Here is a 26,913-nt window from a genome sequence, read left to right as displayed (position 1 = left end):
ATATATCTGATTTTGAATAGAAAAAGCCTGAATTTTCAATGACCCTCATACAATTTTATCTATGTATTAATTATATAACAATTTTTTTTGCCATAGCTACAAAGTTTGGTTATTTTGAATAGTTAAAGCTATCATATGTATTTTTATCTACTTAAAAATTGTTTTATTCCAAAAAGATAGCCCATAACAAAGAGAAAAACCCCAAAATTAACCACACAGGAAGCAAAATTTAATCTTTTGAATGCATACTTATATAAATCAGACATACTTATAAATCATTTCAATCAGTCTTCTATTTCATAAAATGACCAGCGGTCTATACGGTGTAAAACAATAAATTTAACGTAATATCTATCAAGTACTGAAACGGCACGTACAGATGGCTCTAGTTTAGCTGTAATCTGCCAGTAAAAAGTCGTTCAATTTGTTTTATGGATTTAAAGTTTGTTTATGGTGACCTTTTTCTATCGCACCAAGGTTGATAGTTCACTTTTAAGTACGATTTATATGGAACCGACAGGAACGTTGTCTGAACGATTTATGAGAAATAAATCAGGTAAAAGTACTAATGCATGGGCAAAACTAAAACTTACCAGTGATATAATCATTTGTTACACAATGTACATATCAAGCTTTTCTTGCATTAATGCTATTTTTCAAAAGTATCACCTTGTCTGTCTACTAAAACAATGTGAAAAGATTCTCGATATGTTCAGTTGCTGAGATGAAAACTTGTAAATGAAACCCAATCAATATATTTTACTAGTAGTACTTTGCCAAGAAAAAAAGTTTGCATTTGTGATTTTATCAGCAAGTGCATAATCGGCTATGTATTTGACTGTTTTTAAAGTGATTTAACAAATCTTAAGTATAAATTCTCAAAAGTTTTAAAAGTTACTGACATGGGCTTCTGATAACTATTTTGGCAACAATGTTTGTTGAAGGAAAATTTTCCGTCTCAAACAAAAACAAAAGTTTTATTACATCAAGTAATTTTGATTCAATCTATCAGTGTCAATTGTTAACAATAATTTTTAAACATTGATTATAAATTTTAACATCCCCTTAAAAAAACCCACAGAAAAATCCCTTAATGATAAATACTGTATACTCAAAAATACAAATAGTTTAAATTCCAACTGAGGTTGGAGAGCAGGATACAAGTTGTAATTGTTAAACGGCTCCGAATTTAAAGGACCGTATTAAAGATTTGGAAAACTGTGGAGCCCAATAGAATTTAGTTTGACGGATTCACGCCATGTAAAACACACCAGAGAATGGGGAACTACGGGCTGTTGATACTTGTGTTACTTGCCATACTGGGAAAATATAATGTAGAGGCTAACTCTTTTGAACCACAACTAGTGGAAAATGGGTAAGGATGCTACACTCATTATGATTTCATCTATGTATTTTTTCTAATAAAGAACTAAACGGGAAAAGTTTAACATATCAGAATCCTTTTACACTAGTTACATGTAAATGTCAGTCTGAATATAATGTCACTTTGCTTGAATGATTTGAACGAAGTTGAATCCAGTTCACCTATTCAAAAGATCCTAGATTTTCAATAAAGAACAAGACCTTGTGTATGTTCAACGTTAATCTTACAATCTATATATATATATATAATTCTCATAAGAAAAATACGTCACATTTACTAAATTTAGTAAATGTGACTTGAGAGTTGACGTGATTGAAAATGTAGCACAATTGTTATAAGATTGTTGTGAGGCATGTGTCTTTTTTTAAAAAATATATATTTTGTATGATTTAGATATATGTAAACTACATGTGCGAAATTGAAAATAAAAATACGTCGGACACAAACCTGTGATATTAACATGTATTTTCATACTAAGTGTTTAAGCTTCTAATTTTTGCAAACACGTTCTGATGTAGACTCCTTTTTTACACAACGTTCGGCGTTGGCACATTTCATCACAAATAAATTGTTTCGATTTATATTGTACCTTAGACAGATGAGCCATCTCCAATTAACAATGAAATTAGCTTTGATCTTGAATATTTTTTTTTGCACAATCGCGTCTTATAGCGTATTTTATATTTTGTTAAACCTTTACCTTCAAGACCCGAGTTGAAATCATCTGTTGCTTTAACAAGTTCACTTATCTAAGAATTGTTAGAATGCCTACATGCATGGGGCTAAAACAGTCTAAATGTGAATATTTAAAAACTGTAATAATTTAATGATCAATAAACTATCATAAATCTCAATATACCATACCACCTAAAAGTGTTTATTATTGTTATAAAGTATATTTTTCTTTGATCTTGCAGACAAAACGTGCTTAAAGTGAAGCAAGAAGATTACGTTTACGGTTGGTGGGGTTACAATTACTATCACTACTACAACAGCTACTACAACACCGGAATCTACTGCTATCGCTACGGATATTATTACAGCTATGGTAGATACCATAATAAAAGATGGAGATGCACAAGGTAAACCCATATAATTATTCGATTTTATTTTTTAATAAAAATAGCTAGACTTAAGTTAACGTCGGATTGTGAGTGTCTTTTTTTTTTTTTTTTTTTTTACAGTTCTTACGTTTGTTAATTACACTTGTATTTCCATAAACTTGTATATTTGTTGTTGTAGAATTACGTATAAATATAAGTGTATGTTAGGCTACAGATCACACGGACTAAACCACTGTCCTTATGGTGAGTTTGTTTAAAATATATGTTATATATTTGTAATCAATATTCTCCAGAAAAATTCGTTTGATGAGATTTTATTTTGCTTTTTTTCTTTTCATTCAGTTGTAAGTGTATTTATTTTTATTATAAATGTGATACTGATAATAAGTGTGAAAATGATCTTGAAATCTGTGAGGTCATTTTCCATAATTTCAAAAAGAAGCATTCACAGCGTTTGCGTTCGCAAATAACCCGTTTAAAAAGAAAATGACATCATACATTTATGTACCTTAAAAAATTTAAATGCTCAATTTAATATTTATTGTGGAAGCTCATGCTGCCAGTATACCGTATACCGTACGTACGACGTATATAATCATGTTAGTGTACTTTCTCATTTATACGTTTTCATCTCGATTATACGACTTTGTACCTTCATCGGATTATTAAATATATCGTAATTACAACTTATCATCTTGTTATTATAAGTGTTAAAATCGAAGGAAAGACATTTTCTATATTTTGCACGACTTCTTGTCATGTACGAACGACTTATTAATTTCGTTCCCATCTCTTATCAAATCGTTTCATGCGTATTTTAAGCGTATGAAACAGAAATTATGATATCAAAAGCTTTACATTTCGTTAAATGCATACATTGAAAATAAAACGAAAATGTATCAATTGGACATTAGATAATACATTCATTGAAACTTGTCAAAGTGCGTTTTCAGTTTTGTTCAACAGATTGCAATAAATATTTTATGAAATTATAAAATAGCAATTTGCGCCGGACAAACAAATCCCACTGGAGCATGTAACCAACATGAACAAATGTCCACGAAATTCGGAATGCAATGGAAATATTCCCAAGGGTCCTGCATATCTCCAGAGAACTGTCACAACTGCAGCATTTATTACTACAATAATGGTCCAAGGTGTACAGGTAAAAACCTTTTTTTGAAGTCAAAATCTAGTGTTTGATTTATAAATAGACAATATATATCAAAAGTTTTTTATGCATATAATGTGCATGTTTAAATTTATGGACAAAGAAGATTAAATGATATTACTTACCGCTTGTACAAGAGTTAATGATTCAATATAGAACAATTATAAACAAATTTACGATGTTTATACATGAAAAATTAATTTTACATTTCATAAATGTTGAAGCAAACATGTTATTCATAAAAAACGAGCAAAAACAAAAAAAATCAGAAAAAAATCGAAAAACAACTACAATGCCTATATAGATTTTTGATTAATTTTTAGCTTGTCCAAAAATTGCTCATTGTCTGGAAATGCATTGTTTTGATACCGCTGCGTCCACAATTTGTGCCAACTGTGAAGGGGTTGTCAGGGACGCACCGTACTACAGAGCTTACGTTAGAAGTGATGATAAAAAGCAGTGTTTACGTACGTAAAAAAACATTTGTTAATATGAATAAAGAGACACAAAGTAGAAACATTTTTAAATCAAATACTGTGTCAATGTTCGCAAAAAATGAAGGATATTACGCCATTTTCCCTGCAGATTAATTGTCAGGAAATAAAAAGTTATATATCTTGTGATTGTAGAAGCTTGCTCTTGGCGAAGTGACAGCACTAGGTGTTACCCTGGATACTGTGACGGGGAGCTGGCGGCAAATTGCAGATGTGTGCAGGGATTTACTGGAAAACACTGTGAAATAAGTAAAATTTCAACATACATGTATCAACAGCGAAAATCTTTAATTCGTTGATAATAACACACACATATCAAATAACAGTCATGTGTTACTTACTATGACTACATTTTTACAGTGACAGAGCATGCAAACATCGTATCGAATTGGTTCAATTTGAGGCACAAACATTACGTCCTAAATAACCCATCGGGTACTGTAGACGCAGGACCACACCCCATCATCTGGTCAAACTATGGAGGTTGGGATCTGGCGGAAACAGTTTGGAATGCCCAATATGTAATCAAAGAGAGACTACACACTAATTCATCTCATTATATCAAGGAATTTGTTTATGGAATCATCAAGGCAGGGACAGTTTTGAATTTCACACAAAATGTAATGGTGCCAGTCATCACCTATTTCAATACTACAGATTTAGCAAATGAGACCATGAATTCAAATTTGACATTTGGAGCAGACAACACTTCTATTGGTGTAAATAATACATCGTCCATGGACTTCAATGTCACTTGGGGTAAATTTACACGCTATCATCATTGATTTTACTGTAAGACTTAGATTGCACAAAACGTGTTTTTAAGAAGTAAAATGATTTATTAAAAAATGGACTTCAATGCCACACTTTGTAAATTTGCTTTTCATCATTTAAGGCATAGTAAATTAAGGTTTTTTTTGAAAATGTGTCTATCAAATCTGATTTATGTACCAAATATAATAATATAACCTTATTTTAATCTTACAGTACCTAAAACTATTGAAATTATTGAAAAGTATCACTGCCCCAAAGTTTCTAAGTTAAAACCTGCAACATCGTCATTTGAATGCAGAAAGAATTTTTCATTGGAGTCAGGATCAGAACCTTTTAATTTTAGTACTGGGGATACGTATGTAATTTTATGCAATTTACAACTTTGTATAAATTGTTTCAATGTAAACAGAAGACGAAAATACAATGTATTGTTTTCATTATAGAATCTAAAGTAAAGAAAAGTTATAATAATGTATTTTTGTCATATTTTTCTGATACATTGTTTTCTTGCAGAATGACATTCAAAATAGAAGCTGATATAGGTGGGTTTCTTATAATGGAACACCGGGAAAACCATGTAAATGAAACACACAATTTGATAGGCACCACAAAGACATTGGAGTACGTTTTCCGATGGGACTTTGTTCTCCCTTATCACTGTGTAGAAAAAGAAACGAATACCGAAAACTGTGTGGACCCGCTAACTGTTCAAGACCTAACAGAACAAGTAAGATTTTATTTTTAAATTTACAAGAATGAAAAGAAATCAATTATTTTGCAAATGTATTGGAATCAAATATTAGCCTCTAAAATTACAGTAAATAGAGGCACATTACTAGTCTAAACAGCTTCTGTTTTCTTTAAAATTGAATTCGATGAAATTATCAAACACTTCCCTCATGAGGACAGGTTTTCTCTTTTACCGACAATTAAAAAAGTATTGTGGGTTTATATCACCGGTAACTACTACTAATTCGTATCAAACCATGCAAAGATAATCTCATGTAGAGAGGATCTATGCTCATGTTCGTATCCGCAAAAGAAATGAATACCAGTATAGCAAGTTTTCTTTCACAAATTAAACCTTTGATATCATTTTTTGTAGATTTTGCATCCACGATCTTCTAATTGTTAATGAACTTAAAAAATATATAAAACCTCCTCTGCATGACTATTAATGTATATTGTTTTTTTAAAAAAATTATAAAAATCATGTAAAATGTTGGCAGTCTACTATAAGCATAACCTGGGGTGATTGGTTTGACGACTTAGCAGGACTTCAGGAATACAAATATCAGATACACGCAGTCTCAAACCGAAACAACATTCTCAAAGAAGATGGTCCTCTAAAAGATGGAGGTGAAGGAACAATACACCTCAACGAAACATTTGTAAGTTCCGGTATAAAATTTCTGTTTTGTTAATTGTTTGCTAAAGTGAAGTTAGTCCGTTGAAATAGTATTTGCATACAAACAGCGGTGTATTATGAAATGAAAAAATAATAATTCTTTAATAAACTGTGCCTGACGGAGAACATAGGGCGACATAATATTCCTACATATAGCTAAAACAGAAGTTTATTTTACCTACAGAAAGAGCTAAACCTTCCTGGAACAGGGTTATACTCTATTCACCTGACGGCCTATGATAAGGCGGGCAATTACAAAAGTACAAGGCGGTTTGTGTTGTTTGATAGTAATTCGCACGTGTCACACAATCCATACGAACACTCGCGTGTAGACACTGGCTCAGAAAACACAAATTACACGTGGGTGGTGGACAATACAACAACTATTGAGGTAACTTGGAAAAAGAGATTTCGAAATGCTTTACATGACCATAATAAATGGTTGAATGAAATCTCGGAAAGTCACGGAATTGCTGAAGCCTATGACGATTACACAGGCATAAGGAATGTGACACACATTAAGAATGTATATGGTGAGAAATTCTTTATCAAAAATGAATCATACATTTACAATTTTCAGAAGAAACAAATTTCATAGATGCACTTCAGCCAATGAACAATAGAAATGAATGATTTTTTGCAGGATGTGTTGACTTTAGAGTAGAATATTTTGTATACGATGGAACTGGTGTAAAGGATCATCAGCCTTCTACCCCAGTACAGGACATCTCCACAGAATCTGAATTCCTCACATTGAATTGGTGGGACGGGGATAAAGCAGTAATAACGGTTATTGCCGTTGATATCTTTAATAAAACATTAAACGACACACTGACAGTTTACAGAGACGCATCGCCACCAGTGATAGAGAACCTTTGGTTAACACGAGGAGAGAGACTCAATATCAGCGTACACAGATTGGAGGATTTTACAGAAATGACGTAATTATTTGATCAGACATATATTTGTTCTAATCAAACTCTTGCAAGCTACTGGCATGTATTTTGAATTTAAAGCTTTAAAACTAGGCATAGGCGTCGGAGCCAGGGGGGGGGGGGGGGGGGGGCTTAGGGGGACTTAGCCCCACTTTTTTGAAAATTTATACATACCAAAGACCTATTTTTGCTTTTCATGGTTTTTGATCAGTCTAGCTCCCCCTCCCTCCAATTTTTAAGTTGCTTCCGAACCAACTGCATGGAAACAAAAACAAATGTTTTCATCGAAGACAGAATAGAAGAATAAAGATGACAAATTCTCAAAACCGAATATTATGATATACATGCATCACTATATTTTAGGATTGAATGGCTGGCATATGATTATCACAGTGGTATAGACAGTATCTACTGGAGGTTGTACGATAATTTCACTGGAGAAAGCATTTTGCATGGACATGAGGATCTGTTTGCTCAAGGCTCATCTCAAGTACGTTGATAAACATATGACAGTATATAAATAGTGCCTGTTCGGGAGGATAAGAGTTGAAATTGACACCCCGCGAAAACAATTGTCAACCGACGCGAACACTATTTATTTTATTATATTTAATGTCTTAATTTTAAAGAAAACGTTACTGCTTTTATATTGGAATGGCGTGAATTGTATGGCGAACCGTATACACATAATTTAGGCGCATGTAGCAATTCGTTGTGTTACCCTTTGCCACATTTGTTGCGAACGCTGAGGGTAATAAAACGGATTATCAACTACGTCTTAACCAATCAGATTTCAGTATTTAACATGGAAGTATAATAATACATACTATTAATAAACACCTTACCATTACAAATGAGTCTGAACGATGTGTATTTCTTACAGGATATAAATGAATGTAAACTTAAATACGGAAACTACAGCAGAGGACCAAACTGTTACCAAACAAACCACTGGGGAGCGTTTCACAGACATTATCAAATAAAACCGGAAGTAAAGAGAGACGGGGGACTCGTTCATGGGAAAGATGTCGGATTACATGACTCTGATTATTTCTTAGAAGTTAATGCAACAAACAAAGCTCTTTTATCGACCATTCTGACAAAGAAGGTCAATAGTTGTTTTCATCTTTTTTAACGTCATAGTTTATATACATTTGACTTAAACGTTGGAATTATGATTTTTTTTAAAGTTTATCATAAATAAGTTTAAAATTTTGTCATAGTTTATCATAAAAAATTTAAAATTTGTTTCAGATAACAATTGATATTTCACCTCCACATACCGGAACTGTACAAGACGGCATTAGAGGAACTGACGAGATAGACTTCCAACAGAGCAAGACGCTGAACGCTTACTGGGATGGCTTTTTTGACAAAGAAAGCGGTGTTATGTTTTACATGTATGGTTTTGATACCAAGCCCATTCCCTCATCCGAATTCCAATTAGATTCGATCAGCTCTATCGTACGTATCACATGTAAATGAATAACTTTAATTATTATACTATAGCTGGAATATTTCTTTAGATTATGCTTCTCTGAATATAAGGTAAAAGAAACTTACTCGCTCGAAGCCTCCCATACAGTTACCTCAGAGGGGACGTATTACGCCTGCGTGGTCGCCTATAACCGTGCTCTTGAGCCCTCTGACCCAGTTTGTTCTGACGGTGTCACTGTCACCACAGATGTTCCTTATGTGACTGAGGTAGACATAAGTAATGCCCATGTAAGAGAGGGATTGGTCACAGACGTGGGGAGAACAAACTACTGGGTCATCAGTACAAACAGGCGCAGACGATTAATTCATAACCCAACAACAGATTGTGTGTAAGAACGATTCGGTATTTTTCTCCAATGTTATTAAGTTTACAATAGCAATGGAATTTTTAAAAAAGATTTTTAAGATTAACATTTTTGCCATCAGGAATAAGGCTGTATCTGTGTCCAACGTTGAAATGTTCCCAATAGAATATCACGCAAATAGATCTACTGTTAGAGTTAATGGGTCGTTAGTATGTGCCAACACATCAGCAACATCCTTAGTAACTAGTCCAATGATTTCCAAATCATCAAATGTAAGTATTGTTATTGAAATGTAAGAGTATCGATTCATCATCAAAATATTAAACATTGTTGATAGATGATCAGTTAAATATTTGTTTAAATTATTTATTGTTTTTGTAAGGTCCCTATTTGTTATAACATTTTGATGAAAACATATCATGTAGATAAAATTATCCTGGTCTTCAAATGAAACGTTAATCCACGATTATGAAGTTGGATTATCTACACTTTCGGGAAGTACTGCTCCAGATATCATGACCTTCCGATCTTCCAAACAACACTGCCATATTAATCTGATGCACACGGATCTTCCAGAAGGAAAACCTTTCTATTTCATCATTAAAACAATCAGCAAATCAAACATCATAGGCATTCAGGTATTCGTGTAAACGCGGCTGTTAAAACTCGTTCTCCTTTGTGACCCCCAAAAAACAGAGTGTTTGAAAAAGTTAAACATATTTTCTATCTGGTATTTATGATCGTTTTCTTTTAAGTCAATTGGACCTTGTTTTATTGACACGACTCCACCAACATTTTTTCCACCGATTTCTGTCAGCCATGACAATGGTCACTTAGTAGTATCCTGGAATGTTGGGAGTTTTAACGACCCAGACGATCCATTCCCTCTTCATTTAAAAGTTGCTGTTGGTAAGATAGTTTATATTCAATAATAATATTCAGAGATGTCATACACCATGCCGTATAATAGTAATGGTAAAGGATTGATTCTAGTAAACGATGAAATTGTCTCATGGATATGAATGAAATATGAACAGGTCATAGTCCTAGAGGTACCCAGGTTCTGAAGTACTCCCCTTTGAAGGCCGGTGCCAGCTGTAGTATAACAGAGCCACCAACATGTACAACCATTCCTATATCTGACACAGAGTGGGGACTGCACGGAAATCATACATACTACGTCACTGTGAAGGCAGAAAATGCTGCAGGACTGATATCTTATGGTGTGTCCGATCCTTACATTCATAACGTTCAGCTTCCCTCAACTGGAATTGTCATGGATGTACCTGTACGTTCATAATATGCATTGATTGTAGTATCTTTTTGGTTGGAATCATGAAATTTAAATTTGAATTCAATTTTCCTTTCGTTGTTTGATGATTAATTACATATGATTTATGTATTATGAATGAAATTAAACCACCCTATCTATCAATTCATATATTTAATGATATTAAAATACAAATTATCAAACGTCTTTAAAGCTATTTCTAAATGTTAAAAAAATACAGTTTTCTTCCTGATGACAAAAAATTGAATGTGTTTTTCTATTTTTAGAGCAGCACTGGAAGTTTTTTCATCGTAAGTACGCCATTGTTTAACCTAATCACACCTTTTAAAGTGAAACACGATATTTTCACATCAATCAATTATGAATTTAATGAACAAGCTTAAGAATGATATATTGCAAACTTTTCAGTTTGCATTAAAACATTAAATAAATAATCCTATAAAAACGCTTACTTTAAGGACATAGCAGACATTGATTTTACATCTACAAATCACAGCTTATCTGCTAGATGGACAGGTTTCTATCATGCATATATTGATGTGACTTATCGTTTTCGTGCTGGAACATCACCTGGAGCCTCTGATACAGTTCCAGATAAGGATGTTGGAACAAACGAATCTTACACGGAGAATGGACTCTCTTTAATTGCTTTCAAGGTACATGTACATCAATTAGGCTGCTGTATTGAATAGCTGTTTATTTTTCGATTATATTATTTATATTTTTATTATAAAGTATCAATTTCTGTTTTTATTATGTAATCATGTTTATTGAAACGCAGGGATTTCAATTTTCAGTTTTCCTATTGTTTTTAAAACTTAGATATGTATGCAGAAGTTAATATTAAAAAAGTAAATATTAAGAATTCTAAATAATTAGTCCTGATGTATATGACAACAAAAAAACATATTACTTTGCGTATAAAGAAAAATGATATTTAGAGATACGTATATAGAACAAAAACATATAACATTGCAAATTAAGGAATATAATTTTTAAGAGTATCGATATGTACATACTCTGAAGTTGAAAATAGAACGAAATGTTATCATATGAAATTTATTTGTAATTGAACTTATTTCAATGTTTTTTAAATTATTAACATATTATGGGATTTATGCATATGTCTACGTGTCATTCTTTTAGACCTATTACGTCACAATTATTGCGGAGTCGGCTGCTGGATCTGTGAACGTCACATCAGATGGAGTCACTGTTGTCCAAGAAAACGCCATCTTGAATAATGTCACAGTCTACGATGGAGAACCTTGTGTTGAAGGAGGTTTGTATCTACTTTTTTTTATAGTCTACCTTATGTGATTTTAAAGCTTCCACTTGTTGTTTTATTTCTAAGTAACATATCTCTTTGTAGATAGGAATATTTCTGCAAGATTTGACCATCATGATTGGGTTCGTGTTCAGTATTTCCTTTAACGATAATTGTATTATGAATTGAATATTATATGTCATAATTGTTTTTATCTATGTTGATATTTTCTTGTTGTTGCTGTGTAATCCATATTTTAAATACGTAGTATTATTATCGTTTCACATTCAAATATAAGATTTTTGTTTTTTACTTTGTTTTAATTTTGTTTTAAGAATATTCAAAGGAATTGCACGACTGATGTTGACTTCCAGACATCGACGGATACTCTAAGTGCATATTGGGAGATCCCAGTCGAGTTATTGCCATTCACTCCCGACGTGTATTTTTCAGTAGAAAAGAAATCATTTTATGGTGGTAAAAACGTTATGTCCTTGTTGCAATTAATTCCTTATTATATAAGATCTGATGGTTTTTTTCATGAACAACAAAACTTTTAAAAATATCATATACAACTGATCTCTAATGTTATACAGCACTTTAAAGAAAAATGTAAAGAATGACACTTGTTTTATAGACGATTGGAGTTTATTCCAAGACTACAGATACAACCACGGTCACCATCAGGCTCATGTTACGGGGCTTCTGTTAGATCCCGGAAGACTCTATCGGTTTGTTGTAAAGCTTTGTGCACGGGAGACGTGCTATCAGCCAGTCCAGAGCAACGGGGTCCTAGTTCTAGCAAACCCACCTATCACGAATACAATACATGTGAAACATGATAATACTACAACTTCCGAAAAAGTAAGGCTGCGTTGACAAATTGGTTATACCACGTAATCATTTTATCCTACAATCTCCTCTTACATTCTATTTTAACACAACACATGATGAATAATTAAGCAATGTTCTATCACTATGTATTTTTTTTAATTTAAGCCCACCAATTAATAATCAATTAATAAATAGGTATGCCAGGATAAAGATACTTAGTATGCACTTCACATGGGTTTTATCATTGATAATAAAACAGTTTATGTGGTAGCAAGGTACAGTTTGAAATGCTGATATACCGTTATTTCCTCTAATTAATTTACATATATAATTTCAGCTTCAAGTGGTATTAGATATGTTTGCTGATCCTGACATACAAATTCCAGAAGAAAAATACGGGGTCGTTGACAAATACGAATGGGCCATAACTGACCAATCAGAGATTGGAAGACTGCATACTCGCTGGCACAGACTCGATGATTATGACGTCATACCCCATAAATACCAAGTTCGTCTTTAAAATCAAGCATTATTTGTATTCTTTTGATTGGTTTTTTCTCTTGGTTGTTCTGATGAATTTCACGATCATATTAGATTCGGTTTATCAAAACTTCAGATATTGCAATTGGGGATTTAAAAAACCTTTGATAATGAGCATTTTTTTATTATCTTATGATAAGTTATTCAGTATTTTTTACGCATGAAATCCACTCCATCGCATAAGATACTTTTTTTCGACTTTGTAAATTGCTAAAGAAAAATTCCAAAGGTGTAAGATCTGTTTATCTTTTAAGAGGGGCATGTTGCTCTGCTTTGAGTTTGTATTTCGCTAGATGGATTTTTAAAATGGTTTCCAGCTTGTTATTGTCATTTTTCATTGTTCAATCGATTTAGCAATTTGCTCAAGATTGAAAATTTATAAAATCCTTTAAAAACTAACAATTCATAATCTTTAGGTGCTTATTCGTATTTCAATTTCTCTGGCATAGATGGAATTTATCATCTCGTTAGATGGGTCATTCGATTTTTCAAAATGCCGAAAATTGACAGTTCGTGGCTACAACAAAGCTGGACTCTATTCGACTGTATCTTCAGAGATAAAGAGCTGTAGCGCATTTGATCCAGTACTTATTAAACCAAACATCGTAATAGATGCTGTGGGGACTCCAGATGCAAGTAGAGGTATTTAATTCTTTTTTGTGATACTTAATGTATAAAATGAATAGTCATTTATTCAATATGAATAATCTTTCACTTTTTAAGACGGATATGGAGAAGCAATCTTACTGCAAACAAACGCTAGATGGCCACATCCAGATAAAGACTATACTCCTAACATGAACTATATATCAGCTGTATGGCCCACTCTACGCTACAATTCCTACACTGTAGCAGTTATTATTGCTCGAAATATGGATGCCACGTCTTATTATCTCCCATCGACCACCTTATCCCTCCCCGACCCTTGTAATCACCCAGATGCTATCAAATGTGACACTACAGGTAAACAAAAAAAAACAAAACTCATTTGTATATTATTTGATACTTCGTTTTAAACTAACAATTATATATTTTTTCATAGAGGTTCAGGACACAAATATATCTACATGCATCATTTTTATATTAATTTTTAGAGCATGAATTCGTAAACGTGAAATTTAAGGAAGGTGAACTTCATCACGGACAACGTTACATTGTTTGCATTCATACGGAATATACTGAAATACAACATGAAAAATGGACACAGGTTTTACCTGAGATAAACTCATGCAGTGATGGTATTGTTGTGGATCTAACTCCACCGACCGCAGGAAATGTTTGGATTGGAACTCAAGGACAACGCTATCAGGTATATGATATATTTCGTTTCTGCAATTTGCTTAAACACAAAGAAAAGAGAAAGTGTTGATTTCTGTCTAGTAATGTATTTCAGTTTAGAAGACTAATATCATTTCAAATTGTTTTTATTTTTGTAACTACTATATTAACTGTCTATAAAGATCAACTGTGTATAAAGATTTGAAAGATATCAGGAAAGGAAAGTATTTTGTCCATAAACATTAAATTCAAAACTCTTTACTTCTAATTGCACATCTACTTCAATCAAATTTTTTCAGATATCTACAACAGGAATGTTCATTAGTTGGGACTCATTCGAAGACGTTGAAGAATTTCAAACAATATCACATTCTTCTGGCATACAGGACTACATGTTGGGGATAGGTAGACCTTTTTGAAATAAGTATTCACACAATAAAAGATGCACCAATTTTGAATAAAACTCAGACAATGTCAGGCTGGTAATTATATACTCATGTTTGTAAAGGTACCTCCGTTGGTGGAAATGATGTAGTGGCTTTTTTGGACGTTGGTGTTGTCAATCATAAAGCTATCCATGGCCTAACACTCCATGGTGGTCACACATACTTTGCAACTGTTAAAGGTATCTTTCTTTAAAAGTTTCTTCTTATCCGATTTTTTAAAATTTGGAGCCTGTTTAATAATACTTAGTACATGCTGTACGCAAACTCTTTTTTATTTTTTTTTAAATTGGCTTTTATCACTAATATACACCTAAATCTGATAATTTCAGCCACTGATTTTGCCAATAGAACTACAGTCCAAACTTCAGAGTCTGTTACAGTTGACACGAGCCCACCAATTAAATTCGACAAGCCAATCACTCTCCCAGGACGTCACATCACATCCACAGCAGAGATTGAGGCATGGTAAGATATGGATAGAAGTGAGGTTTTTAAATAAACATATGATTATCTAATTACATGGGAATAAATTAGTCACAGGTAAATGTAAAATCTTTTCATTTATTTTGTTTTCAAATATATTTAAAGTTGGAAGGATGTGTTCAGAGACCCTGAAAGTGGAATTGACTTCTTCATGTGGTCTATTGGTTCGCAACCAGGACACTCTGACATCATGAAGTTCACTAGAGAAAGTTCTGAATGTGGAATCAATAACAACAATCAAAGGCTTGACATAAAAGAAGGTCATGCTTATTATATAACTGTAAAGGTAAAAGTTAGCATACAATTAATTTATTGCAAGAAACAGAATAAAAGAATGGATGATTATAACACAACTACTTTTGATGATTCTTTATGAACATATATTACGTATACTCAAATAATGATACAAACATTTTATCCAAAAAAAATGTTTGGTAATATGATTGATAAAAAGTAATGAGGAAAATTAACACATTATATTATCATTTCATTTTAGGAAGGTTATTAAGATCTTCATAAAATAATGTATCGTAATTGAACAATTCTCAACCAAAGCTCTTTTAAGCGATATAAGGTCGTATCCTTTTTTTGTCATAAAGGCATACAACAAGGCTCGTTTGATGACAATTGCAACATCCTGGGCATACATCGTGGATTTCTCACCGCCAATACAAGGGCATGTTCTCGATGTTTTACCTTCTGGAGACAAAAGTACTGATATAGATTATCAAACGGATATGTCCAGGTTAAGAGTGGTTTGGAGTGGATTTCATGATCCACATTCTGTGATCAAGGAGTATTTCGTGAGAATGGGCACCTGCCCGTTCTGTGACGACGTGCTCCGACGGCAGAGTGTTGGCCTCGTGAACGGTAAATATAAGTGGCATGATATTATCCTTCCAAGCACTAAAGTACTTACAATTTGAAGCCGGAACTAATATATATTTGATTTCATTTTGTTCTGACTTGCAGAGATAGAAGTTGATTATGTACATATCGGTCCTGGCTTAACTTACTTCACCACTGTGACAGCATGTAATACGGCTGATCTGTGTACCATTGCTACCTCAGATGGTGTGATAGTCGACAATAGTCCTCCAAATGTGGGTGTGGCAATTGATGGGACTTCCTCAGAAGACATAGAATACCAATCAATAAGGTAAATATTAATCCACAAACCGTAATCTTTGATTTTTGTTTGAAATCAGCCACTGGACTTGGTACTTTTTATCATTTCAATGAAAACAATAATAACGATTTTCTATTATTAGAAATTGGATTGGTGCAAAATGGTACGGATTTTCTGATCCCCAGTCTGGAATATCTCATTATATTTGGTGGGCCGGTACCACCCCTGGTGGAAATGATATATTACAAGAAACAGAAGTGCATTTAGTTGAGACTGCTACTGCATATAATTTTTCTCAACAACTACCAGAATCAAAGCGAATCTATGTGACCGTTAGAGCCTACAATAAAGCGGGTACTATTAACATTATTTTGCATATAAAAGTCATGTATGTCTTTATTTTCATATATGAAGGTAATTATTAATATTCTATTTCAGGATTGTATAGTGATGCAATATCTAGTGGATTTCTTGTTGATACGACACCTCCCGTAATTAGCAGTGGTCCAAAGTTTACCAAAGACTTTGGGTTGGTTGCAGATACCCAATTTTATAGGTCATCAGTAAAAGTTGAGTGGAATGTCGCAGATCCAGAAACGCACATTGAGAGACAATACCTATCTCTGAAATCGCATCATGGAGGTGACTTTCAACATTCTTCAACACAGGTAAAAGTTATTGTGCATTCTCACTCAGCGAAAAAAGTGAAATGGATTTTTGAAAAAAAAGTTTTGATATTTCGTTTTAGATAAATGGTATCGCAAGAGATTACATTCTGAATGATCTGACGCTTCATGACGGGGTCAGGTATTATGTTACTCTTGTATCCTGCAATGGCGCTCAGATCTGTTCCTCTTCTACCTCAACTGGTGTTTTAGTAGATAGCACTCCTCCAAGCAGAGGTAAATGATTTGTGAAATACAAGGACATTTAATTGTCGTCACGCTCAAAATTATTGATATCAATATAAAAAAATTTTAGTTTTCAAAATCTCCATACAAAATATGGAGGTGTAATGTTTGATATCATGTTTTAAATATTTTTATGACAAACAGAAATTGTCCACATAATGCATGCAAAACGAACATTCTGTACAAATAACAAAGAATTTTACGTCGTTTTATATATAGGTACATTTGCAATACAGACAGACCATTCAGTAGATAAAGAACTAGAACGCCATGTCTCAGGGTTTATGACATGGTGGAAGTATGCTGTGAACATAGCTTGGTTAGGGTTTGCGGATGCCCATTGCGACATCATGAATTATTTTGTTAATATTGGATCTGCTTATATGGGAGCGGATCTTAATGCTGTAAGTAGATATTTTATCCATTAAAAGATTTTGAAAGAATTACCAAAAATTAATCCATGGGAAAATAAATTTAAAATCTGCTTTCTTTATGATAATAAAGGAGGAAGGCATCCCTAAAATGATAAACCATTCGAACAACGGAAAAGATTGCTACGACGAGGGTAAAGTTCAAACGTATAGGATTCCGACTCAGAAACTTGTGGGCTATGATTATTTGTATATCAGCGTTTGGGCAGTAAACCAGGTATACATTGACAAACCTTGATATTTGACATGATGAAACAGAAGGAAGAGCCAACTTACATAAAAAAATCTAGCAAAAATCTTGTTTTTAACATATAAAACAGACGACTCTTAAGTCTTAATACATTTTTTAAAATTCATGTTGAAGGTAGGACTGTCAAGTGCGATTATTCATTCGAAGTTTAAGAAATTACCTCAGGGAATATTGTCGTTAGTGAGGCGTTGTGATTCTGAAGATTGTGAAGGACAATGTGTGTGTAGCCCTCAAGACAAAGTGTGTCATAATAATGGTTCCACATGTAATGACGTCACAATAGGTAAAATATATGATAAAACAAAATAAAACTTCAAATGGTAAATGTTAGACTAAAGTATAAAAACAATTACTCACCTTGTGACATTTTTGCCAGGGAATCCTAACAATTTGCTTCAAGTGTCGGACGTGATGTTTGGCTCACCAGATATACACTATTCACCCAGTAATACCGTTCTTCAGGGTCGTTGGACCATAGTTCACAGACAAGGCAGCAAACCATATATGTAAGATTAGCCTACATTTTTTGGTTTTTCGCCTCCCTCTCAGTTATCTAATGTTATTAAAGGCCGAACATTTTTACCGGGTGGTAAATCTCAGGTGAGGGCGGGGCTTAATTTCTAGAGGTGTGAAAGCCTCCGGGGCTTGCTGTCTACCTGCGGTCGTGAACGCTGCTAATCACTATACACAGGAAGCAAATTAATATTCAGGAAATAAATAATTAGTCAGAATTGGTCTTAGCTTGAATATGTTATTGTTCTAATGACCATACGAAGCGATTTTATACAGAAATGTTTTGCGTCGTCCGAATTTTCTCTACGCACACGTGTGCAAAGTACAATTGAAAAAAAATTCAGTAAATTAATTCTGCTTGAAAAATATAAGTCGGTACATTGTGTTTAGCCCTTGACATTGTTTAGGAAGGTAATTTTAATAAATATAATTGTATAAGAAAACCATACGATCAGTTGGAATGTGGAATGTAAAGGTAGCCATTACACGGTGACAATTAATGGAGTTCGTTTTCCATTGAGTGACGTTTTCATGCAACAAGTTCCAGTTGAGTGTATTACCAGTAAATACACCTTTAGTAGCTCAGAAGAGTGTATGTGCTTTGGAGCTGCTCATGCATCTTCGTAGAATTTATTAGATCACATGCATTCAACATGATTGAAATATAAATTGCGTATATTCAATTACTGAATAATTATTTTTCATAAACAATGTTAATACTGGTAATGTTAAAAATTCAATTTTTAACCCTCCTTTTAATGCATGACGGAAGATATCAAAGATAACGTTGTTAATTGCTAGTAAACAGAAATCCGCGGTCCTGGCAAGATCACGCTCGGACGATCACGTCAATCAAACTGGTGCTATTGTTTCAAACTTGATTGACAAGCGGCATCTTTTTGAAGTTTGTACAGGTAAAAAAGGGGGCGTTTGTAAAATGTTCGGCCTTTAAAAGCATCAATCCTATGGGAATATGCAATGTATTATATAAATAACGTGTAAATATATTTACCTATTTACCTTACTTTACATGAACATTAAAAAATCGTTGATGAGTCTCAAAACATTCTCCTGTTCTTTTTTTTTTAATATCTGTTATTTCCTCTTTATCTACCGGAGGACCTTGGTAGTGTTACAATGCTTTGTCCTGTGATGAATTTGTGTTAAGTTATGCTTAATTTTACAAGGTATCAATGGAGTGTTGGCTTAACAGCTCATGATGTTCCAGTAGGGATATTTGATCCGGAACATGATCGTGTCTGGCATGATGCTGGGCAACTTAACTTTGTCGTTTTTACCACAACACCAGGTAGATATAGGTTTGATGCTAAAAGTAAATAAAGTGAAATATATGTAATGGGATTCACAAATGTATATTTCTAAACAAATTCAGGAAACACAATGTATTTCTTCGAGTGTCGCGATGACTTTAAGGTCACAAATAAAAGAAAAATATAGAGAACATATATTTATCTAATACAGGACAAGACCTGGAAGAGACAGTTTCTTTTTCTGTATTTGTGAAAGCATGGTACAATAGAAATACTTACGCCGTATTTAAATCAAGTGGTGTAATCGTCGACACCAAGAAACCTGCCGTTCAGGACATTCTTGGAAGTTCTGTATGTATTTTAGAAAAATAATTGAGTTTTTATATTTTTGAACACTGTTCGTTATAACTAGATTAAATTATAGATGTAAACATACATTATATATACACGTTGTTTAAAACAAAAGATTCTTATGTGACAGATTTCTGAAAGGATGATCATAAGTACAATGAAAGACGATGACTACACACGAGAAGGCATTTCTATGATGGTGAATTGGACGAATAAATTTTCAAAGGATAAGACGACCATAAAATCGTATCGTGTTTACATAAGTACCAGCCCAGAGGGTATGACTATGGGTTCCATTGTTGATAAGTCATTTTTAAAAGCGAATAATTAAAAGAGGTTTTTTCGTGACATTTCATATTATACACAGGTCATGATGTGTGGGACAGTGGTGAAGACTTGCCAAACACAGAAACAACGTATCTGGTTCGAAGTGTATCACTTGCACCCGGAGTCCGATACTTTGTGAATGTGATCGCCTATGGTTTCTCAGGAATCCACCACACCGAATCATCAGACGGATTTGTCATAGACAATAAAAGACCAAAGGCTGGAGTAGTGTTTGATGGAATAGGTATTCTAATGATACTTATATTATGCTTGATCATATACTTGATTGATATATAAATTATTTGATTTCGAATATAGCTTACTCGTTTAATTTCTGTTTTGGCAGGATTACAAGATAGGGAGTATCAAAATTCCTCAAAAATAGTTAGTGCTCATTGGCATGGGTTCTTAGACATGGAATCCGGAGTAAAAAACTACTTTTGGTGTGTGGGTAACAAGTCATCTAAATCAGAGTGCAGTATACGAAACTGGGAAAATGTTGGTATTCATACCTCTGTTTCAAGAATGCTCTCACAGACGCTTGTTAATGGTAATTTGTATGCCTATCATTAATTAGAACATGTTTATCAAGGCATAAGTTATGATTTTCAATAACTTATGCGATACGATCAAATGATTCTATTTGATTACATAACATGATTTAAGATTACATTGATACTGCATAGAAAGAATATAAACATATAAATTGTTTTGGATTAATCAGTTATTTATTTACTACTAACAAAAATTAAAATGAATTCTTTTGAGAAAAAAAGATGCTACCACAAAGAACATTAAAATACACATGTGTACATGTATATGCATAAAAAGAATTGACATTCAGGAAAAATATGATACAATTTCTTTTTATTTATAATTTGTTTTTATAAAATGTAAATCAAATTTATCATTAATGTATTTTTGTTCTACAGGACAAATATGCTACAATAAAGTTTACGCCGTCGATAACGTGGGATACAAGTCTGACATCGTTGTGTCTGATGGCGTTAAGGTTGATGTTACTCCACCCGAACCTGAATACTTGTTTCATATTGACAACAACTTGCTGAAAAACCCTTCATTTGAATTACATCAAAGTTCCTTACCAATAAACGACACTAGTCTTTATGATATCTGCAGTTTAACTCCCGATTTTTTTCCTGATCACTGGTCATTAACATCTGGAAGTTGTGCAACAGCTGTGTCATCAATAAAGAATTTGGCTAGAGATGGAAGATCATTTCTATTCATTAGAGGGACTGTGAAGCAGGAAATCAAAGGAGTAAAACTTGGAGGACTTTATCGAGTTTACTTCTACTCTAGTCATCCCCCTGTGATGGCTGCATTCGTCTCTAATAAAGAGGGATTTATTTCAGTTGCAGAATCAAAACACGTGTTTCTTCTGTATTCAAAAGCGTATAGACACGATGAGCACAAATTATCTTTGACTCGAGAAATTGTTTCCTGGCAGAAGCATACTTTTTATTTCAAAGCAACACAGGAAAAAATGATTTTAGAAATTGGTAGCGCTGATTCAAAGACCGGACTTTTTCTAGACTACTTATCTTTACAAAACGTTGAGAGGATTCGTAACGACAGTGCAGAGTCTGAGGTATCCGCCCATATTGTGTATATTCACCAATGGGGTTCCATACACGGAGTCTGGAGTTTCTTTGAAGACAACAGCCCAATAACAGAGTACAACTGGGCGATAGGTATGCTAAACCCCGTCATACGTGTCTTATTTTAAACAAATCACTATACTAAATTTAACGGTTTTTACGTTTTTGTTTAGGATATACGGAAGGTGGGACACAAATACAACAATTTACTAGCACGGGAGTTCAGAATTTTGGATACAATTACAACGTCACATTGATTCACAACACATTAGTCCACGTGACAGTAATCGCGTCAAATGCTGCAGAGCTGGTAGGAATATCCTATTCCAAACCTGTTCTTGTTGACCTGACGCCGCCTGATATTGTTTATGTCTATGATGGAAGATTATCAAGTAAGTGTTTGAAAGACGATTGTGTCATTTAAAAGAAACAGAAAACTAGTTGTGCAATTACCTATATAGTTTATTTTTGACCGACATTCCATGTGCGTCAAAATCTTGATACAAGTCGTAAAATACACCATGTTGTAAAAATATACTTTGCCTAAAAAGCTACAGATGAAGATGCTTGGACAGACAACGAAGTTGTAGTGAATTTTATGGTGAACGATGAAGAATCAGGCATTGACTATTGCGAATGGGCAATAGGTACGTCAATTAATACTGTACAAAATATTGATGTCTGTTGTTTAGAAATCCACCACGCTTATAATAAAACAACTATCTTTTCTTTTTTCCAGGTTACCAACCACAAGGTATCGACTTACAAACGTTTTATAGATTGGGTGCCGGAGAATATATAGCGTCCAAAGACTTTGACTACAGTGTACTGGAAAGTAAAACAATATATTCCACAGTCAGATGCCATAACCGTGCAGGGTTGTTTTCTTCCAAATCATCTGATGGAGTGAAAATTTCAGTTCTACCGCCATCAATAACAAATGCAAAAGTAACTGCTATTCCGTTGTCTATCACCGAATACAAAGCTGGATTTCATTATCAAAGTAATGTCAACAATGTTAGAATACAGTGGTCCGGATTTGAAGACTATACGGGAATTGAACAATTCAAGGTGAGCACATAACTTTTATTATTTTATAAAAGAAATCATCAAATATGTATGATGGGTTAAATTGTTATTTTCCCATGTTTTTGAATTAAGACGTTGTAGAGAAGTATATCATTAGAGAATAAATTAGAGAATTAGAGAGGCTATGAAAAAGTAAAGTACCAAGTGACATTCATTTACGTAAACATGTTTAGAGTTACGTCTCATAACTTGGTCACTTGGCATATGGATACAAACCCTTATTTATTGATAATTTTTTTAGGAACTGGGTATTGAATTTCAGAGTATCAAAAAGGACATATTTGTATACATACAAATAATCAAAGAGGTGGTTTCTTTTTAAGACAAATTGAGCAGTGCATGCATCTACTATAAGATCACAAATTTAGCTGTTAAATTATATGAGTGCATAGATGTCGGCATTTTAAGGAAGGAGTCTATTGTTATCAGATATACTTCTTATATCGAGAAATTCATGGCATGTTCAAAAAGTCAAACAGACCATATTATTGTATCAGGTTAATCAAATTTGACTCTCCTATTTTTGCATCAACGTCAGGTCATGATCACTACCCTTTACCTGAACTTAAAGGATGATGAAAATGAATGTAGTTATCTGCAGTTATGGGGACATCTGTTTAAGATATTAATTTTCTTTTCTTTAATGATAAAAAGTCCGAATGTCTTTAAATCTATACTACTAAATTGAACAAAAAATATTTTAATGAAAATTGATATTACTGCATTTCCTCTAACTTTTGTTAATGGGGGTAATGTTTCGGATAGTGAAAATTTCTAATTTTTAATCATAAGGAAGACTTCACATAAAAATATAATTTACCAGAAATGCTTAAATGTTGATCAATTAGTAAGACAGAAAATCCGATTAAAGTGAAATTTTTCTCCTCACCAATCAATTTATTGAGTATTAGCTTAAAAAGCTAATAAAATGTAATTTCAAAGGAAAAATCATATTTTAGGATATATATTCTGAAACCCAAGTGTTTCATTATTATTCACATTAGTTGAAAAATCCGACATAAATGTAATTGTTTGAAAACTGCTAAATAAACACCGAAATATATTGTAGTTCTGAATAACATTAACGTGATAATTGCCGTCGCCATTGTTTTATTAAAAATTTGGTCCTTGAGAGGCTTTGCAATTTGATTACTTTTTCGTTGTAAAATGATAAGAAAGGAAGTAAAATATGATATTTTAACTCTTTCCATCTTGATTTAACGAACATTTAATTAAATTTAGTTTTGACAAGACGAAAACCAGATAAGAAAAGGTAGAAAAAAAACAGAAGTACTTTGTTTGGAAATGTAACAGACAGATATTAATACAAAGCCTTTGTCTATTACCGATATTTTTTTTAAAAGCATCTCACTCAAAATTGTGGTTTTTATAAAGAACACTATAAAAAAATCCCCCCAAAAGGTGTCTGTGCTTATCCCTCTGTGTTAAAGCGTTTGAGTTATCCTTTTTGCACTTAGCATGCAGTTTTAGCTGTAATGAAATTTGACACCATTATTTTAATCAAGCGGAATATATTACATCAAGTGTTTAAATTATGCATAGTAATCTGGTAATCAAAAACACAATCTGTGTAAAGCTGTATATAGTTTTCATGACTCTTTAGCAATTAAATTGGCTGAATTTCCAATTGATTCGATTTTGAGATAAGGGTTGAAGCAAGCTCTTGTAGATATGTTTTAAATACGTAATTGGAATCATGGCAAAAGTATTCACGTTTTAAAAAAAAGGAACAACAATTTAAAATTTTCTGCAAAATTTGGCAGGAAAGAATTCCTTATTAACCCTTTTCCGTGTATTTGCATACTTTTACGCCTCCGCGTTAATTTGGGTGTTTTTAATTTTGAAGCCGAGTTTTCCATGTCAGGTTTTAGCAAACATTAGCTTTCAATGAATATCCTGGACCTATATCGTCATCACAATCGTTAACTCATGATAGTATAAGTTATATCCGAGCAATTTGTCCATAGGACAATATAATGTTACAATTAAATCATTAAATAATATGCTTACATTTTTTTAAATTTCTCTTTTTTTTAATCATTTTTCCTGCATTATTGTCCTTACCAACCTGCCTAAAACAAGATGCATATTTTATTATTGTTAAATAATTGACTTTATTATGTGAATTTACATGTAATTTTGGTGCTATTCCATTACATGTAATCTAGATTTATGCTTTCTTTAAGATTTCATTTGATGGCCACAGATCAACGTTTGAAGAGAAAATGACGTTTCCGGTTGGACAAGATATCCAATCTGTAGACATCGTGAACATGAACATGCCTGAAGGGTTAAAGAATATCACAATTCAGGCAATTAGTAAACTTTTACTAACTAGTGATAAAGTCATTTACAACCTGACAGCTGTTCATTCTAAACCAACGAAAAAAGGTAGACATACTTTTATAAAATATTTGTAAAAGATTCTATATAGGCATTTCTCCACTGTATCTCACATCTTCTAATGAAAAAAGAATGTGTTTTGTTAAGTTCTTATTAGCCTATCTGAGGTGATCTAGCGCACATTACATTAAACACAATACAGATATTCTTTTTTTAAATTTGATATAATTATAAGAGCTAACAATATGTGCTGTTTGGGTCGGCAATGCTTTGTAATTCCCTTTTTTCATTTACAATGCAGGTAGCACTTTGGTTCATTCTTGGCATACCGGAAATGAAGAGTTTACAGTGTCCTGGAATGATGTATTTATTTCTCAATACCCATTGTTTTATGAGGTTACTGTCGGTACAGTTGAAGGTGTAAGTGATATTCTACAATGGCAGGAAACCAAATTAACGTCCGTAAAGTTCAGATTACCGCCTACAATAAAGAAAACCTCGAAATTGTCCCTACATGTCTATGTTAGGGCTATAAGTGCTGGAGGAACATTCGAAGACGTTAAGTTTATAATCATTCATAATTAATATTTGTCGTAATTTATTTAGTTTGTTTTGTTTCTAGGTGGTATTGTGTAAGTTAAAGACTTGTTGTTTTACTGGAATTTTGTTTTATTAACTTAAAGTTTACAATGTACAAAAACCGTTGTTTGAGAAACTATTCATAAAAACGAAACTTCCTCAGATATATCTAAGGTCTCTAGATACTGATAATTATATATTTTTCGTAATTTTTATGACGAGTAATAGAGAGAGAAACGACTTGATAATGATAGTAATATTGGATAAAAATAGCATGGTATCTTACGTCCAATTGAAAACTGATCTGCATTTAAAATTATATAAAGTATTTATCGTGTTAAAACATGCATGTAATTGAAGTTAAACCTTTCATTAATTTAAATGTCTTAAAAAAATGTGAATTCAAAATGTTGTCCAGTAACTAGTTTAGATGCAATCTTATAGTCAGACTGCTCGTTAATCGAGAATATAACTAGCATAAACACGTATTAGAAGGAAAAGGGAAACATTCTTTAATATCTAGAAGAATCGAAAATCACCACATATTGCATCGCATGTTGAAATAAGACACCTTATAATATAAATTACTTGATTAATACATATGTGCACTTTTACATGTATGTGATAGATAATGATTTTAATTGAAAATGCTCAATATTTGTTGTCAATCGTAATCGACTAGCAATTTCATTTCTATAAATTGGAAGGAATGGGGATTGCTTCGATTTGGAAAATCTGATTGCAAAGTGGTAACATTTAGATGATGTATCAAAAGCAAAGAACCATTTAAAGACAATCAAATGTGTTTGTGTCGGTGGGGGTGGGGGTTAATGGTTGAAGTGAATAAGTCAAACAAATGATAAGTGGTACACGCATATATAAATCATCTCCGGCCAAAATAAATA

General features: G+C 33.0%; 1 protein-coding gene across 1 annotated transcript; it reads left to right on the top strand.

Moving 5' to 3' along the window:
- The first annotated feature begins 1,178 nt into the window (after positions 1-1,178).
- On the top strand, positions 1,179-26,108 carry LOC136271310 (uncharacterized). Its single transcript, XM_066071044.1, has 54 exons — positions 1,179-1,375; positions 2,302-2,466; positions 2,627-2,691; positions 3,449-3,613; positions 3,943-4,086; positions 4,249-4,362; positions 4,474-4,872; positions 5,101-5,242; positions 5,401-5,614; positions 6,117-6,278; positions 6,480-6,828; positions 6,939-7,236; positions 7,594-7,720; positions 8,114-8,338; positions 8,485-8,694; positions 8,779-9,056; positions 9,154-9,304; positions 9,458-9,670; positions 9,788-9,941; positions 10,070-10,320; positions 10,590-10,613; positions 10,782-10,979; positions 11,470-11,605; positions 11,696-11,733; positions 11,926-12,067; positions 12,228-12,454; positions 12,762-12,932; positions 13,414-13,606; positions 13,688-13,927; positions 14,059-14,273; positions 14,542-14,647; positions 14,751-14,867; positions 15,018-15,153; positions 15,277-15,457; positions 15,771-16,041; positions 16,144-16,330; positions 16,443-16,654; positions 16,739-16,968; positions 17,049-17,202; positions 17,431-17,615; positions 17,716-17,859; positions 18,007-18,175; positions 18,269-18,398; positions 19,593-19,714; positions 19,888-20,027; positions 20,158-20,305; positions 20,395-20,598; positions 20,701-20,904; positions 21,287-22,069; positions 22,150-22,368; positions 22,528-22,623; positions 22,716-23,047; positions 25,273-25,477; positions 25,731-26,108. Exons 1-54 carry the CDS (start codon positions 1,278-1,280, stop codon positions 26,012-26,014), a joined length of 10,467 nt encoding a protein of 3,488 aa, XP_065927116.1. The 5' UTR covers positions 1,179-1,277; the 3' UTR covers positions 26,015-26,108.
- The last annotated feature ends 805 nt before the right edge of the window (positions 26,109-26,913 follow it).

This window comes from Magallana gigas, chromosome 9 (genome assembly GCF_963853765.1).
Source record: "Magallana gigas chromosome 9, xbMagGiga1.1, whole genome shotgun sequence".
In the NCBI taxonomy this organism is placed as follows: Eukaryota; Metazoa; Mollusca; class Bivalvia; order Ostreida; family Ostreidae; genus Magallana; species Magallana gigas.
This window is presented reverse-complemented; position numbering and strand designations above follow the sequence as displayed.

Bases quoted from the DNA above. Each gene is read 5' to 3' on its own strand.
- LOC136271310 (XM_066071044.1), top strand. From the start codon at position 1,278: ATGGGGAACTACGGGCTGTTGATACTTGTGTTACTTGCCATACTGGGA. The intron at 15,154-15,276 runs GTAAGATATGGA...ATATATTTAAAG, and splicing joins ACAGCAGAGATTGAGGCATG to TTGGAAGGATGTGTTCAGAG. The intron at 18,399-19,592 runs GTAAGATTAGCC...TAATTTTACAAG, and splicing joins CAAGGCAGCAAACCATATAT to GTATCAATGGAGTGTTGGCT.